We start from the raw sequence: 14,461 nt of genomic DNA, 5'->3' as shown, positions 1-14,461 counted from the left end.
TTTCATCCAATACTTACGGTAGCAGGACTGAGAACGCTGGAAAATCTCCACCAGACTCCATGGAGCTTCTTGATGTGACCACGGAAATATGAACGGCGACTCATTTGACCGCAGTTGGAAAGGACGGGTGAAAGTTCGGAAGCTCTCAACGTCCTCGTCCGAGCTGACATCCAGTTCTAGCGGTGATGATCTACGCTTTAAGACACGGAGCCACCAAAATCAGACAGGAGGGGTCTGGGACAGATCAGAGCCGCTCAGCTCCAAAAGCCACGCCCCCCCAGAGAGTATTTTTCAGACGTAGGCTTCAGATCAACATGAAAAAAGACATTTAGGTTGTGGGATTTTGGTTAAAAATGTCATAATCAAAACACTACTGAGAATGTTTTTCAAAAACAAAAAAAAATCTCATAGGGTGACTTTAACTAAATAAATATCACCTTTCATTTGAGCAGATATTATTTTAATGGGTTCTATTTTACTTGATGTTATTCGTATGTGTTTTGGGTGCGATCAAGCACACAAACTGATGGAAATTCATATTGGCCACTCATAATAGGCGCAGCCAAGATGCACATTGCTGCATGCGTGTTTTAACTGCGCCCAAGGCTAAATTTTGTTGTTGTAATAAGAGGTATTTGTTGTGTTTCTGGATATTTCGGGACAGTATTTTTTTTTTCTTCTGCTCCTGATTCATAAATATAAAATTTGAATAAAGAAGTACTCAGAAATGCAACTGTAATCTTAATTTTCTTTATACATGTCCTCTATCAAGGGAAAAAATACCACAAAAACATGTTGAAAACACCAAAAAACTTAAATCTTCAATGGAGTGGGACTCTAACTGCAGTGGATATAGTGTTGGATGTTTTTCCTAGCTCTGAGGCCGGGCAGATTCAGACACATCCAAATATCTTGTGCAAAAGCAAGATATTCGCCTGTGGGTTCAACCTGAAAGTGTGTTTGCTCAAACATAGGTTACTTTGACATTGGTGAGCTAATTTGGAGAATTTGGGCCATGTTCCCACAGCTCGCTGTCCACCAGACAAATCACCATCTGAAAAGGCTTAGGCTTTAGGCCTTAATCTATGGTGTCCTTAAGGAATTTATTTATTAAAAGAATGAAGTAATTAATACTTCCTGCTTATATTCATGAGTAGAAGAAGGATGTTTACATTTTAAAATATTCATTGTCATTTTTTTTGTTGCATCATTTTCTGTTTTTTTTTCATGTGAGGATGAAGGTTCATGCATTGTTTTAGTCAATTTTCACAAATTAAAATAGTTGGGATTTTAAGTTAGTCAAATGTTTTCACAAACACTATTTCTGAAATACTATTGTAACATTGTGTATGGATATTTTGCTCAAACTACAGAATGAGTTAGAGTATTCATGGGTGCCACAACTCAAATTGTTTCCTTATTCAATTGATTCTTTGCTCCCTCAATAAACAAAATAGTTCGTCTTAAAAACTGTTTCTGCATAAATATTAATTTTACTTGAACAAGAATTAAACTTGTATTAATGTAAAATTGATTCTTACATTAAAAACATACCAAAAAAGTAATTTTATTATAAAAGTATAAGAAATTCCTGTAGAATAATATTAATTCATGGGTGTGTTAAATTACTACATTGTTTTCTTAGTAAAGATATATACTGCTCACAAAAATTAAAGGGGCACTTTATAGAGACACATTGGATACATCAGATCTCAATACGTAGTTGGATATCTATACAAATAACGACAGGGCAGTGTCTTTGGAACAAAAGGATTCCAAGTCTTTTAATGTAAATAAAAGTTTTCAGCCTACAGAGGCTCAATTGTGTAGACACCATAACATCAGACTGAAATGAAGATGTGGCAGGCTAGTCCATTTTTTCCTAAACCTAATTTCTGCAACTCAAAATGCTTTTCAGTATCTTGTGTGGCCCCCATGAGCTTGTATTCATGCTTGACAACGTCGTGGCATGCTCCTAATGAGATGAAGGATGGTGTCTTGTGGCTTTTCCTCCCAGATCTGTGTGAGGGCATCCCTGAGCTGTTGTACAGTCTGAGGAACAACCTGGTGGCGCCTAATGGACCCAAACATAATGTCCCAGAGATGTTCTATTGGGTTTAAGCCAGGGGATCGTGAAGGCCATTCAATTGTTTCAATTCCTTCATCCTCCAGGTACTGCCTGCATACTCTTGCCACGTGAGGCCGTATGTCGTGTATTAGGAGGAAACCAGGACCTACTGCACCAGCGTAGGGTCTGACAATGGGTTCAAGGATTTCATCTGGATACCTTATGGCAGTCAGAGCACCATTTCCTAGGCAGTAGAGGTCTGTGTGTCCCTCCATGGATATGCCTCCCCAGACCATCACTGACTCACCACCAAACCTGTCATGTTGAACCACGTTGCAGGCAGCATAACGTTCTCCTTGTCTTCTCCAGACTCTAGGCCACTCCAGTACCTAGCCAGTGTGTTTGGGATGGTTGTCATGCTGAAAGACCCAGCTACGTTTCATCTTGCTGATGGAAGGAAGTTTTTACTCTAAATCTGACCATACGTTGCCCCATTCATTCTTTTCTTTACAATGATCAGATGTCCTGGTCCCTTTGCTGAAAAACAGCCCCAAAGCATGATGCTTCCACCCCATGCTTTACAGTAGGTATGGTGGTCTTTGGATGCAACTCAGCCTTTTTTTTCCTCCAAACACAACTCTTACCAAAAAGTTCTATTTTTGTTTCATCTGACCATAGGACATTCTTCCAATCCTCTTCTGGATCATCCAAATGCCCTCTAGCAAACTTTAGATGGTCTGCACATGTACTGGCTTTAGCAGGGGGAAACGTCTGCCACTGCAGGGTTTTGAGCCTCTGGTGGCACAGTTACTGCTGGTAGCCTTTGTTACTTTGGTCCCAGCTCTCTGCAGGTCATCCACTAAGTCCTCCTGTGTGGTTCTGGGATTTTTGCTCATCATTCTTGTGATCATTTTGACCCCACGGGGTCCTAATAATTGCTCCCACAGTTGATTTCTTCCCACCAAGCTGTTTACCCGTTGCAGATTCAGACTTCCCACGAAATCGGACACCCAAGGAGGAGCACACTGAGATCTAGATATATACAGTGATACTGAAGCTCAGGTGGTGTGGAAATGTTACTGCCAGATGCACAAGGGGAGTCTGTAACAGAAACACAAAAGAGATATTGCAGATCAGATTAGGGGAACAATGCACAGGCGTAGGTACTCAAATTCCAAAAAGTCTAAGGTTTGGGAGAGTTGACTTTGGAGATGCCAATGTGGAGATTGAGGGTGAGCTGAGAATCTTTGATAAATCCAGACCAGGGTCATACACATGGGATCCAATCCAGATAAGCAACACACCAAAGGATCAGACTTGATTCAACATCCAGGAGCAGAAAAAGGGTCTTAGAAAGGCGCCTTGAACAAGCCGTTTTCCCACGATACTTCATGACGGTGGACATGTGACGTCGGAGCAAGAAACTATCCAGCATACATGGCGCTGCAGGCGATCTGCACAGCGCTGCGTCCGCCTTGGTCATATCAAACACACTTACTAGCACATGCAAATAAAGATGACAGTTATAGATCTCAGATCAACCAGCAGTGTTGCATTAGGCGGTTTTGGTTTTGAATTTGCTAGTAAAAATTGCCTTGGACGGGTTGACATATATTGGTCGGATTTGGGGTTGTTTCAGTGTTTTTTTTTTTTTCCTGTCATCAAACCTGGAACGAGCGGTCAGGGGAAGCGTTTGAAGCAATACCACACTTATCATCCTCACCATCATTTTTACAGCCCCAATGGGCAAACCTGCCTCATGCCTGGGTGAAAACACAAAATGGGACCATAACAAATAAAAAAGTTGACTCCAGTAAGAAAAAGGAACATAGTTTATTAGATAAAAGAAATTTTGTGCTGAAAAAGAAAGAATCAAAATGAAATAGTTAGAGTGCTGGCCCAAACAAAAAAAGAAGAACGAAGGAATTGAAACCAAACATAAAATAAGTCAAGGAGACTGCTGACCCAGCCATGTCGCAGTCAGCAGCTCCCTGCTAAAGGCTAACCAAAGCTCAAGCCCACAAATCAATACTACCAAGGTTCAAGGTTCAAACCCAAACGAGTTGCTCTCACAATTGGTTGTTCTCACGGAGTAGTTGTCAATAAATCTTTAAGCCATAATTCTTACATGAAATGAAAGCCTGAGGGTTTGTGTATAAATGTGTATCTCTTTTGCCTCTAAAAGTAATTGTAGCAAGAGGTAATAAACCATCAAAGAAATTGTGATACAAACACACACACATATATAAATATACTTTTTTAAAACCCTATTTTGGCTTAAAAAAATGGAAGACTAATTTTAACTCTAAAGTATTTAGAGATCAGGGTACTTCCTTGAACTTTAATTACAACAGTAGCTTCTTAGAATAATGAAAATATTTAGAAAAAGGACATTTTTTTTACTATAGTGTTTTGAAAAATGTGCAGACATGTTCAAGAACACTATTGGTAGACCTCTTATAGAGAAACAAAATAGAGTTATTAGAAATGCCCCATAGACCACTGGTCCACAACCTTTTTCAGGCCAAAGACCTGTTTAAATTGAACAATATTTTCATGGACTGGTCTGAACAGGACTGAAATTTGTATTTTTAAGTTTCTGGTTCCTGAAAATCTATTTTCAAAATAAAATACTACTACAAGAATTTTTTTAAGCAGATAAAAGATTCAGTGAAACCCAGTTGTTGATTTTTAAAAGTAGTTTCTGATTTTAAAAAAAAAAAATGCATAAAAGAAATATGACCTGTTTTTTTCCCCATAGATTTTTTTTTAATATTATTTTTATTCGCATTTTTCATTTATAAAAAAAACACGAACAAACATAGTCTCAGATGTGTGCAAAGCATTGTGTGAAAAATAGACAATAAATACAGAAGGTGGGCAGGATACAACCAGTCAGGGTTTTTCTTTTTTCTTCGCCTCGTCCAAAACATTTTGGCTTCAATCCAGTCAATCCAGTGGTTAATGAGGAGTTTCTTGAGGATCTGCGTTTTTCCATTTGTGTAATATAAAGCATATTGTCAGCTCCAATGTTAATCAATGGTACAGGCGCAATCTGAGGCGAATTAAAGTGACTGGCGAGGCGCGAAGGCGTCAATTGCGCGGCACAGCCAAAATGTAAATATGAAGTTTGACAGGTCACTGCGTTGCATCAGCCAATCAGGAACTCCGCTTTGGGCACTTTTTCAGTGTCTCAATCAGCAGGTCAAATACTAATCTAAAGCGAACGTTTTTGTCCAGAACTTTCATCTTCTTCCTTCACCCGTTTGAGCGGCAGGTTCTCAGAGCTCATTCAGCTACTTTTGGGCAAAGGCGGGATACACTCTGGACAGATTGCTGGCTTTCTCTCCCACAGTGGAGCTCACTCGCTCAGTGTGCCGGCAGAGAGAGAGACCCTGCGGGTTCGGAGGCTTCAAGGTCAGCCACAGAGACACAGAAACACTGCGGAAGCGGCTGTCTTACAGACACAGCCCTCTGTACAGGAAAATCTTTTCATAATAATCAAAGCTCAAACATGGAGACATGTTTACCAATGTTTTTGTAGAACTCTTCACAATAAATAAACCTTAATCCTCTACATTGTATGTGTCCTCAATTCATTCTAAGTGAGATATCCACAGACAGAGGTGGTAGCTCCTCCCACATGCGGCCACGGCGTCAGGGACACATTTTTTGACAGGTGCCGGCGGAAGAGGGGCAAATTCACAGTGTCTCCAAATGTATTATCGGCATGTATTAAACAGTAGAGAGTCTGTCACAGCATATTAGACAGAGCGGCTTCTGCTAGTGAACAATTGTCTCAATAATTCCACTTGTCAGGGAAAACTCCCGGTTTCATCTGAAACAGCAGCTTTATTGTTCTTTGAAGTCGAAGACTCTTCTCTGGTTTCCTCACTGACTCTTTTCTCCCCGAAGAAACTTTCCAAATACCTTTTATTGTTCGGGTTTTGTATTTAGCTTTGAGCTAGTAGCTTAGCAATCTAGTTAGCCATGCTAGTTAGCTGTTTTAAGTCATGTGACTCAGACGGGTGTTGTGAACAGAGTCCGGAAATCTTTCAAAATAAAACTTAATTCAGGATCAGAAAATTAACAAAACGGAAATAAAATACCAGTAAGTCAGGACGTATATTTATTATTTTCTGTCTACGGACCGGTACCAAGTGACCCATGGAACTGGCGCCGGTTGGAAACCACTGCTGTATACCTCTACAGTAGATGTATAATCGTTATCTAATCAACATTATGTGACTGGTAGGTGGAAAGAGTTGAGTAAGATAAAGAAAGTGAGCAGTAAAGATAAAAAACATTTCTAAATGAAACAAAAAAACAACTGACTGTGAGAATTCAACTGTGAGAAAGAAGAACCTGCTGTGGGTATGCATGTAATCTATAGGCATAGTTTCTCTGGGCTGTAACCCCGTGACTTCCTGCTACACTTTTCATCTCTCGTTCTTTTTGCTTTCTCTTGCTTGGCATATGACGTATGGGGTTCACCAAGGCAACCAAACCATCATCAAAATCCCCTCAAAATGGTTCCTGCAGACACAGAAAGAACACAGCATCATCATAGGTCAGGTTGAGGTTTGACCCCAGGATGTAGTAAAGGGGCACAGAATTGACAAAAGATAAAAAGTCATGACATTCCAATAAATAATGGGATTTGTAAAAAAAAAAAAAAAAAGGGTCCTTCTGCTTTATTTTTTAAAGTTTTGTTCTGTCAGGAAACTTGACTGTTCGCCCACAGGTTATTAAGTTCATGAGCTGGTCAACTGGTGATTGAAAGCATGTCTGTCTTTCACTTCTTGTGAAAGTTGTTAGTTACTAACACAAACCACTTCCAGGGTCTTTCCCACCTCTATTAGTTCTTTCACAAGCTGTTCTGATGCGACAAGTCCAAAATTAATATGACAAACAAAATTAAAGTTTTTTTTAAGTTTGATCAATACTTTTTAAAAAAATTTTATCTGTCATATTCACAAAAAATATTTTTTTGTTGAATACTAAATACTAAATTCAGTCTTAAGACATAAGCTTTACATTAAAGGTTTCAAATCATATGAACTGACATGAGCGTTTCCTCTAAGGTCCTTTTATTTTAAAGAATTAGTCACGAGAGTGAGCATTGTGGTATCGGAATTGAGGAAGAGCACCAGCAAAGTTAACATTTGTAATAAACCAAATTGCGTGTGTGAAAAAAGAAATCTCACACACATATAGTCACACAAAACAATGGCTGCGGCTGACACCTAAAATGTGCAAATTTGAGAACTGCAAGAATGTCTGGTTGAAAAACTCTGAATATATTTTGTTTTGAGACAACACCATGTCAGATCTTTGTATTCCATGAGCAAAGTAGCTCCTCAGCTCCCTCTAATGAGGGTTTAACGTGTACTGCTGCATGTGCAAGCTTCAAGAATAAAGGCATGAACAGTGTTTTACTACTTCTAATGAGCCCTTCTGTTGAGCAATTTGCACTCTTACTATCTATTTTTTCCTTGTTAAATAATTACATTTATTCTTAAAAGCTAAAGACCAGCAGATTGTTGTCAATAAACCTCTCCCAAACCTCTTTTGAGTCCAAAAAGTCGCTCAAAGTTTATCCCCGTACCATAAAACTGTGCTGTAACGGGAGCAGTCATGTTTTTCATGGGTGAGTCATTTTAACTGTCATGTCATGTGACACAAAAATCCAGTTTGACATTTTCCTTACATTACACTTGTTTGACAGCAATTTTCTTCAGAGATGTTGAACCACTTTCACGACACATTTGATTAATCTTTTAATATCAGTGTTTTAAGTGGTATCTTTTTAATGGTAAAGACCCACTCTGATGAAAAAATTGTGTCCTTGGGACATTTTTCTTATGATAGATGACATGAAAGTTAAGATTACAATTGCATTTCTGAATAGTTCTTTGTTCAAATTGTTAAAAAAAAATTGTGTCGTGTGACATAGAAGCTGCAAACGGAAAGCCAGCTCCCTGCCCTGCTCCATTCTGATTGGTGATTAGTCAAGCCACGATTCAATTCACAGTTTTAAAGTCACGATTTTGATTTTTTCCTATTTTTCTTTTGTCAATCTGAATCAAAATAGCTCAGATGTTGCTCGCCATTTTTGTTGTACAGGTAATGTTAGGTTGGGGTTGTGAGGGGCTGTAAGCTAGCGGGAGAGCGTGTAAAGGAGATGGATGATGGGAATTGAGGTCGGGCTTGCCCACAACTCAAGAGAAGAATTTCTCGAAATGGAATAAAAACCACTGGGAAAACTTTAAAAATAGAGCAAAAGATGAGAAGGCTTTTTAAGAGTTGAAAAAGATCAAGAATGAAGAAGTTGTTGCCTTTTACATTATCTTTCAATAAATAGAGTACAATATTTTCACCTACTAAAAATCTTTGTATTGCATAGACGACTATAAATAGAAAGTATTACTTTCATGTGGAGTATGAAACTTGGTTTTCTTGGAATTCGGTAATCATCCAGATAGCTCTTTTTGTCTGCATGAGGATTAGTAAAAGCCTCATAACCCCAGCAGTCCCTTTTAGAGATTAGTTTCATTTCAATGTTATAATTTTAGCTCATCTGAGGAAGGATCAGTTTTTTTATGCTTTTAAACAACTGCTGTTTTTTTTTTTTTCTTTTTTTTGCAGACAGCACGCATTCTAGCACCAGTTGGCGATAAATTAGGATCAAAACGTTTGTGTGGTTTATTATATGATGTAAGCTTGGTGTTTGACCCCTAAAGAGCGAAATTGCGCCTTTAGTTCACCTGTTAGCTTGATCAAAAACAGCTTTTTATCCTTAGTGACGTACACTCAAGCTAGCAGGAGAAATTAGCCGACATTAGCTGAGAGGCAGAGTGACCCAGACATGCCTTACACTCACATTTCTGAATGAACAGGGGGAATGTAGACCCCACACAGAGATAAATCACCACAGGGAGCACACATGGGCTTCATTTTTACTGTATGAACAACATCAGCCTACACACACACACACACACACATACAGTGGGCAAAAGTAGTGTCACAAGAAAGTCACCAACGTGGTCAGTAGCAGCAGACTTGTTTTGGGTTTCAAATCTTAGCTTGAGAGTCATTGTAAAGTCTGTTTCTCCTCCTCATCCGTTGAAGTAACAGTGGAACATTGCTTTGACGTCTCTTTCTGTGAGATTCTTTCAGACTCGTCCAGCTTGTGATCAGATTTCAGCTCTTCTTTGACCAGATTCTCCAAATCTGCAAATGTAAAACAGAAATAAATTAAGTAAATCCTTTTTTTGTTTGTTTGTTTTTCTCAGAATCTTTGGTTTTCTACAGCTGATTTCCATCCATGATGCAAACCAGTTTTTGTCAGAGAACCACTCCAATGAAAAGGGTGTTTTAACATGTTCTTGTTGCATTTTTCTTATTATGGAAGAGATGTGTAAAATAATTTATGAAAAATCATGACTGAGTCCACTTAATTTGGTCCTGATTGAGTCCTACTCTGTTTACATCCCATAATGCCCGGCTACGGTGGCTGTTTTGGTCCAGCTATTCCGGTTCAAAGCACATAGCCTATTCAGATTGAGGAGACTCAGGGCAAACCGGAGATCAATTTGATTGGAAATGAATTAAGACCACCTTGAAAGATGGGTCAAAGAGCGGGTTCTGCTCTCAGAACAGCCTGAAAGTTTGTAGATCATCAGGAGAGACTAATGAGTTATATTGCTAGAGATGCTACACTAGCTTGTTTTCATTGTCCAATATATTTAAAGAGTGAATCCTTATTGCACACGTCAGTAAACAATGAGACACAGCTTAGCAGATCAATAAAATGACCATAAAATGCTTACATTTGGTCTGATTTTTAAAGGAGAAAATCAGACCCAAGCAGTGCTGTTAATGTTTTTTTATGAAGTGCGACAGATGAACAACATTTAAAACTTTCATATAAATAAATATGTGATTATACAGGAAGCGTAATGTTTGCAGCAGCCGGGGTTTATCGAGCCGGAGCAAGTCACGCCGCACCGCCGCAAGACAAATGCTCAAGTGGATCCACTAGTGCAGGGGTCGGCGACCTTTGACAGTAAAAGAGCCATTTGACCTTGTTTTCTACTGATCAAAACCTAGAAGGAGAACCACAGTTTTACTTCAGCCTGTAAGAAATTTGGATTTGTGTTCACGACCTTCTTTTTTTTTTAAATTATAAATATGAATTATGTCTATTTTTTTGCATCAACCAAAGCAAAAATTTAAGAAGAACCAAGTATCTCTCAAAATGTGATTTATTTATTTATTTATTTATTTTTACATTTGACAGTAGATCGAATAACTTATTTTTAAAACAAAAGACGTTCTGTGCCAAACAAGATCATCTCAGTGCAGCTCTTGGCAGCTAGTAACCAATGTTGTGCAGCATAAGATAATATGTGCTTTTAACTCATAAAAGATCAAACATTTTACCAAAGTTATGCTTTGCATATAAAATCTGTGCATTCCACAAAACTCAGAGACGAGTATATGATAAACTCTTGTCACTCTGCACAAACTTTGTCCAAGAAAAGGACACCGAGTTTTGGGGATTTTGTCTAAAAACAGCACAACCATAATTGAAAGACCACTAAGAACGCTTTGACGAGAGATCAAAATATAATTTAGAGAGGAACTTTAAACATTTCATTTCTAAAAATGATGTAAGTCTGAGACTAAAACATGTTTATGTGACAAAAAGGTACACTTACACCCCAGCACAGTCTTGTTGACAATGTTGTGGCCTCTGTGTGGGTTCCTGCTCAAATCAATGTAGTAGTAGAATCTCAGTTCCATTGGATACTGAGTGTGTGGTAAGTTCTGAAGCAAGGGAATCATCCTGTTGGACATGGGCCCCTCTGCCAAAACTTGGTGCATCATGTATTTGCACCAGTCATCCTGCACAAAGCTGGGGGTGATGAGTAACGCCCATACATGACTGTCCTCCAGTGCATGACCAAACTCTGTAGTGACTGCAGCCCCAGGGCAAGCATCACGGTGCCACAAAAAGCACCGTAGTTCATGGGGCGCCGCCTCGAGAGACAAAACCAGCTGCGTGGCCTCCTCCATGTCTGAGTCAGTGGAACTGTGGCACACGAAAAGGTCATATTTCTTTTTCCATCTCTGCTCAGATGCGAGAACAAGCTGTTGTTGCCGTGGTTTGGACGGGGATTTCCCTGGTGGCACTGCAGGCAGCGGTGAAGCAGACGAATATGATAAAGAGCCGGCAGACGTCACTGAGTCTTTGGTTATGATCTCGTCTTTTTTATTTTGTATTGACAAACTTCCTCTTGTCTTCAAGAGTTTCCGAAACCAACCTAAAGAAAACATAAGAAACATCATGGCGTTTTCAGACAGACAATAAAACAAAGTGACTCTCCTCAAGAAAAAAAAAAAAGTTTTATAATTTGCTTAAGATGTAGAGTGGACACAAAAATAAACATAAAAGAGGAACTGCACATCTGCATAACTGTCAACCCTCCATAAAAACTGAAAAAGAAAAAAAAAACATCCCTCTCCTTCATGGCTATCTTCCAGAGTTTTCTCCAGCGCATCTTAGCACAGAGCTCCAGCTTTTATTCATATTTGTTGAGCAAGAACCTCCACTTAAAAAAGAACTGACCCTTCTGTGAACAGATGTGAAGTTCCAGGTTCAGCTTCCTGTCTGAGTAACTATTTTTTTTTGGTGTGTGTTTGCGATTGTTTCCCACGTCCTTCTACAGGACACAGCTTATGCTGTGGAAGTGTGACTTACAATAGATATAGTAAACAGTGGGATTTGTGAAGAATTCCTATGAGTCTCACACAACAAAGCAGCAAAGATAACACACTACCTATAGATTGAAAAGTATCCAAATTTTTGTAAGATCCTGACTATGAAGAACACTTTCACTTCTCGTACCGTGCATTTTGTTGATGCCGTCATGACTGCTGAGCTGCTCCTCAAAGCCTCCCAAGTAAATCCATCCTAAAGGATCCGTTATGAGTCTGTCCGCCAAATGAACACACATAGAGTCAGTAGCAGCAAATGCAAAGTCCCTGATATGAAGGCCAAAAGAGGAAGCAGCAGATGGGACGGCCAAACATGTGCAGTCAAGTTTCAAATGTCTGTAAGGTTTTATGCTTGACTGAGTAACTAAACCCTTGCAAAACAAGTGTATACAGATTTGAACAAATCTTACTCATGCATGACGCACAAGATTTCCTGATGGTGTTTGGTTAAATTTAAAAATCAGTTTCAAGTGTGACGCCTTCTTGTACTGGTATTTTTTTAAGGAGAAAAACATCAACCAAAGGAATAAAACGCTTTTTGAACCACATTTTTTACTTTGTATTTCCCAATAGCAGCTTGATCAACAAATTGTCTATGTTGCATTCCTTGGTTTATTTATTTTTAAACAGAGTATCCGATCTATTTTAATGACGGAATGTGACTATGAAAAGTTTTCAGCAACGTATTAGTCACCATAAACTTTCTTCTTTATGCTGAAATCAACACAGAAAAAAAAAGTTGTGAAGCAGCAAAAAGAGAAGTTTAAAAGAGAAGCTGAAGAGATTGCAAACTGTTTAAATAGAATAATATTGTTCTACACACGATGTATGCCAAAAGGTTTGTTCTGCTTCGATTGGTTTGCTTTTTTCTTTTTTTTTTAAATTTATTTAAGACCATGAAGACAGAACACAGTTTTAAAAATGCTGTTACAAAAATCACACCTTAAATTTTTTTTTTTCAAATTAAAGCAAAGTCTTTTTGGTGTTTTGAACATGTTGTAACCTTTTTCTGATGCTGGAAGACATATATTAGCAAAATTAAGATTAAAAAAAGCATTTCTGAGTATTTCTCCATTCATGCCGTGGTAAATCAGGAGCAGATTTAAAAGCTTATAGTGGTTACGTAGTAACAACAACTGAGTTCCCCTGCTCTGCTCCATTCAAATGCATCCACTTTTAGATGACTGGATCCATATACGCCTGCGTCTTCCTCGTCTGAGTTGACATCTGGCTCAAAACTGTACGACTAGATAGCTCCATTTTTGATCGCCATTTTTGTCACACAGCCATTGTCTGGTTGGGGTTGTGAGGTGCTGTAAGCTGAAGAGAAAGAGAAGGGGCTCATGGGAAATAAGCACGCAAACTTACTCTGCACAAAAACGGTTAACTCTTGGATAAACTCCTGATGCTCTTCAGAAACTACTTCAGCAGTTTAGTCTATCAATCTTTTTTTCATTTATTTATGTGTGAAAATGTTTTTAGCCAACACCCTAAACAGTGCAAAGTTGCTTCAATATATATACTAAAACAGTGAAACAGATAAAAAGAAAAGAAAAGAACAGGCTCAGAGAAAGACTTTTTGACTTGAAAAAAATAAACGCTATGCCATCTTTGTTTAATTAGTTGAAAAGTGTCATCCGTGCATTAAACCAACAACAATCTTTTCTATATTTGCTTAGACTGCACTCATAAAAGATAATGTAATGGAGGAGATTTGGGATTTTCAAATTTAGAAGAATATTGTATTATTGTAATAGGCACCAAACATCTTCTGTAATCCTTTTTTTTTAGGAGAAATATGTTTTCAAAAAATATATCAAATATACAGTGAGGCAAATAAGAATTCGAACACCCTGCGATTTTGGAAGTTCTCCCACTTAGAAATCATGGAGGGAAACTCTCATCTTAGGTGCATGTTCACTCTGGGAGACATAAGCAAAAAAAAAAAATCAACTTATATGATTTTTCTAATAATTTCTCTGTATTTCTGCAGAATCACTGAGACCCCATGACATGAGATCTTGCATGGAGCCCCAGTCCAAGGGACATTGAGTCATCATGTTTAGCTTCGTCCATTCTCTAGTCATTGCTCCAACGGTGGATCTTTTTTCACCAAGCTGCTTGGCAATTTGGTGAAAATAGCCCTTTCCAGCCTTGTGGAGGTCTACACTTTTGTCTTTACTGTCTTTGGACAGCTCTTTGGTCTTGGCCATGTTAGTAGTTGCAGTCTTACTGGTAATAAATGGACAACAAGAGTCTTTAAACAACCTCAAACAGGAGTGAAGGTGAACTGAGGGTTAGAATTCTAGCTGATATAAAGCAGTTCAAATATTTATTTGCAGCAGAAGCATTAAAATTATGTGTTTCTCAGATTTTTTTTTCGATTAAGTCTCTCACAGTGGACATGACCTCAGATAAAAATGTCAGACCCCTCCATGATTTCTAAGTGGGAGAACGTCCAAAATCACAAGATGTTCAAATATTTATTTGCCTTTTTGTATGTCTGTTTTATTTTTATTATTGAATAAATGAATTATTATTGTTATCATTGTAACGGGAGGCTCCAGTGGGTGTCGCTGTTCCCACAGCACAGGGTATAAAAGGAAGTTG

General features: G+C 38.5%; 1 protein-coding gene across 2 annotated transcripts; it reads right to left on the bottom strand.

Moving 5' to 3' along the window:
• Window positions 1-6,145: 6,145 nt before the first annotated feature.
• Window positions 6,146-14,255, bottom strand: LOC112149705 (toll-interleukin 1 receptor (TIR) domain containing adaptor protein). 2 transcript variants are annotated; one of them, XR_002919829.2, is made up of 4 exons: window positions 11,982-14,255; window positions 10,792-11,397; window positions 9,112-9,301; window positions 6,146-6,604 (listed from the first exon to the last, which is right to left on the bottom strand). XR_002919829.2 is itself a non-coding variant. In XM_024277581.2 (3 exons), the coding sequence occupies exons 1-3, from the start codon at window positions 12,088-12,090 to the stop codon at window positions 9,162-9,164; spliced, it is 855 nt and encodes a 284-aa protein (XP_024133349.1). In that variant the 5' UTR covers window positions 12,091-14,255; the 3' UTR covers window positions 8,691-9,161. The 2 variants fall into 2 exon arrangements, 1 of the variants encoding a protein (XP_024133349.1); XM_024277581.2 differs by lacking the exon at window positions 6,146-6,604 and having other exon boundaries at window positions 8,691-9,301.
• Window positions 14,256-14,461: the final 206 nt, after the last annotated feature.

This window comes from Oryzias melastigma, linkage group LG13 (assembly GCF_002922805.2).
Source record: "Oryzias melastigma strain HK-1 linkage group LG13, ASM292280v2, whole genome shotgun sequence".
NCBI classification, from domain to species: domain Eukaryota; kingdom Metazoa; phylum Chordata; class Actinopteri; order Beloniformes; family Adrianichthyidae; genus Oryzias; species Oryzias melastigma.
The sequence above is the reverse complement of the archived record's forward strand: the minus strand, read 5'-3'. Positions and strand labels throughout refer to the sequence as shown.

Excerpts from the sequence above, each read along its gene's own strand:
- LOC112149705 (XM_024277581.2), bottom strand. The coding sequence starts at position 12,090 with ATGTGTGTTCATTTGGCGGACAGACTCATAACGGATCCTTTAGGATGG. Across the intron at positions 11,398-11,981 it reads CGGCATCAACAAAATGCACG|GTTGGTTTCGGAAACTCTTG; the intron begins GTACGAGAAGTG and ends TGTTTTCTTTAG. Across the intron at positions 9,302-10,791 it reads CAACAAGACTGTGCTGGGGT|ATTTGGAGAATCTGGTCAAA; the intron begins GTAAGTGTACCT and ends TTACATTTGCAG.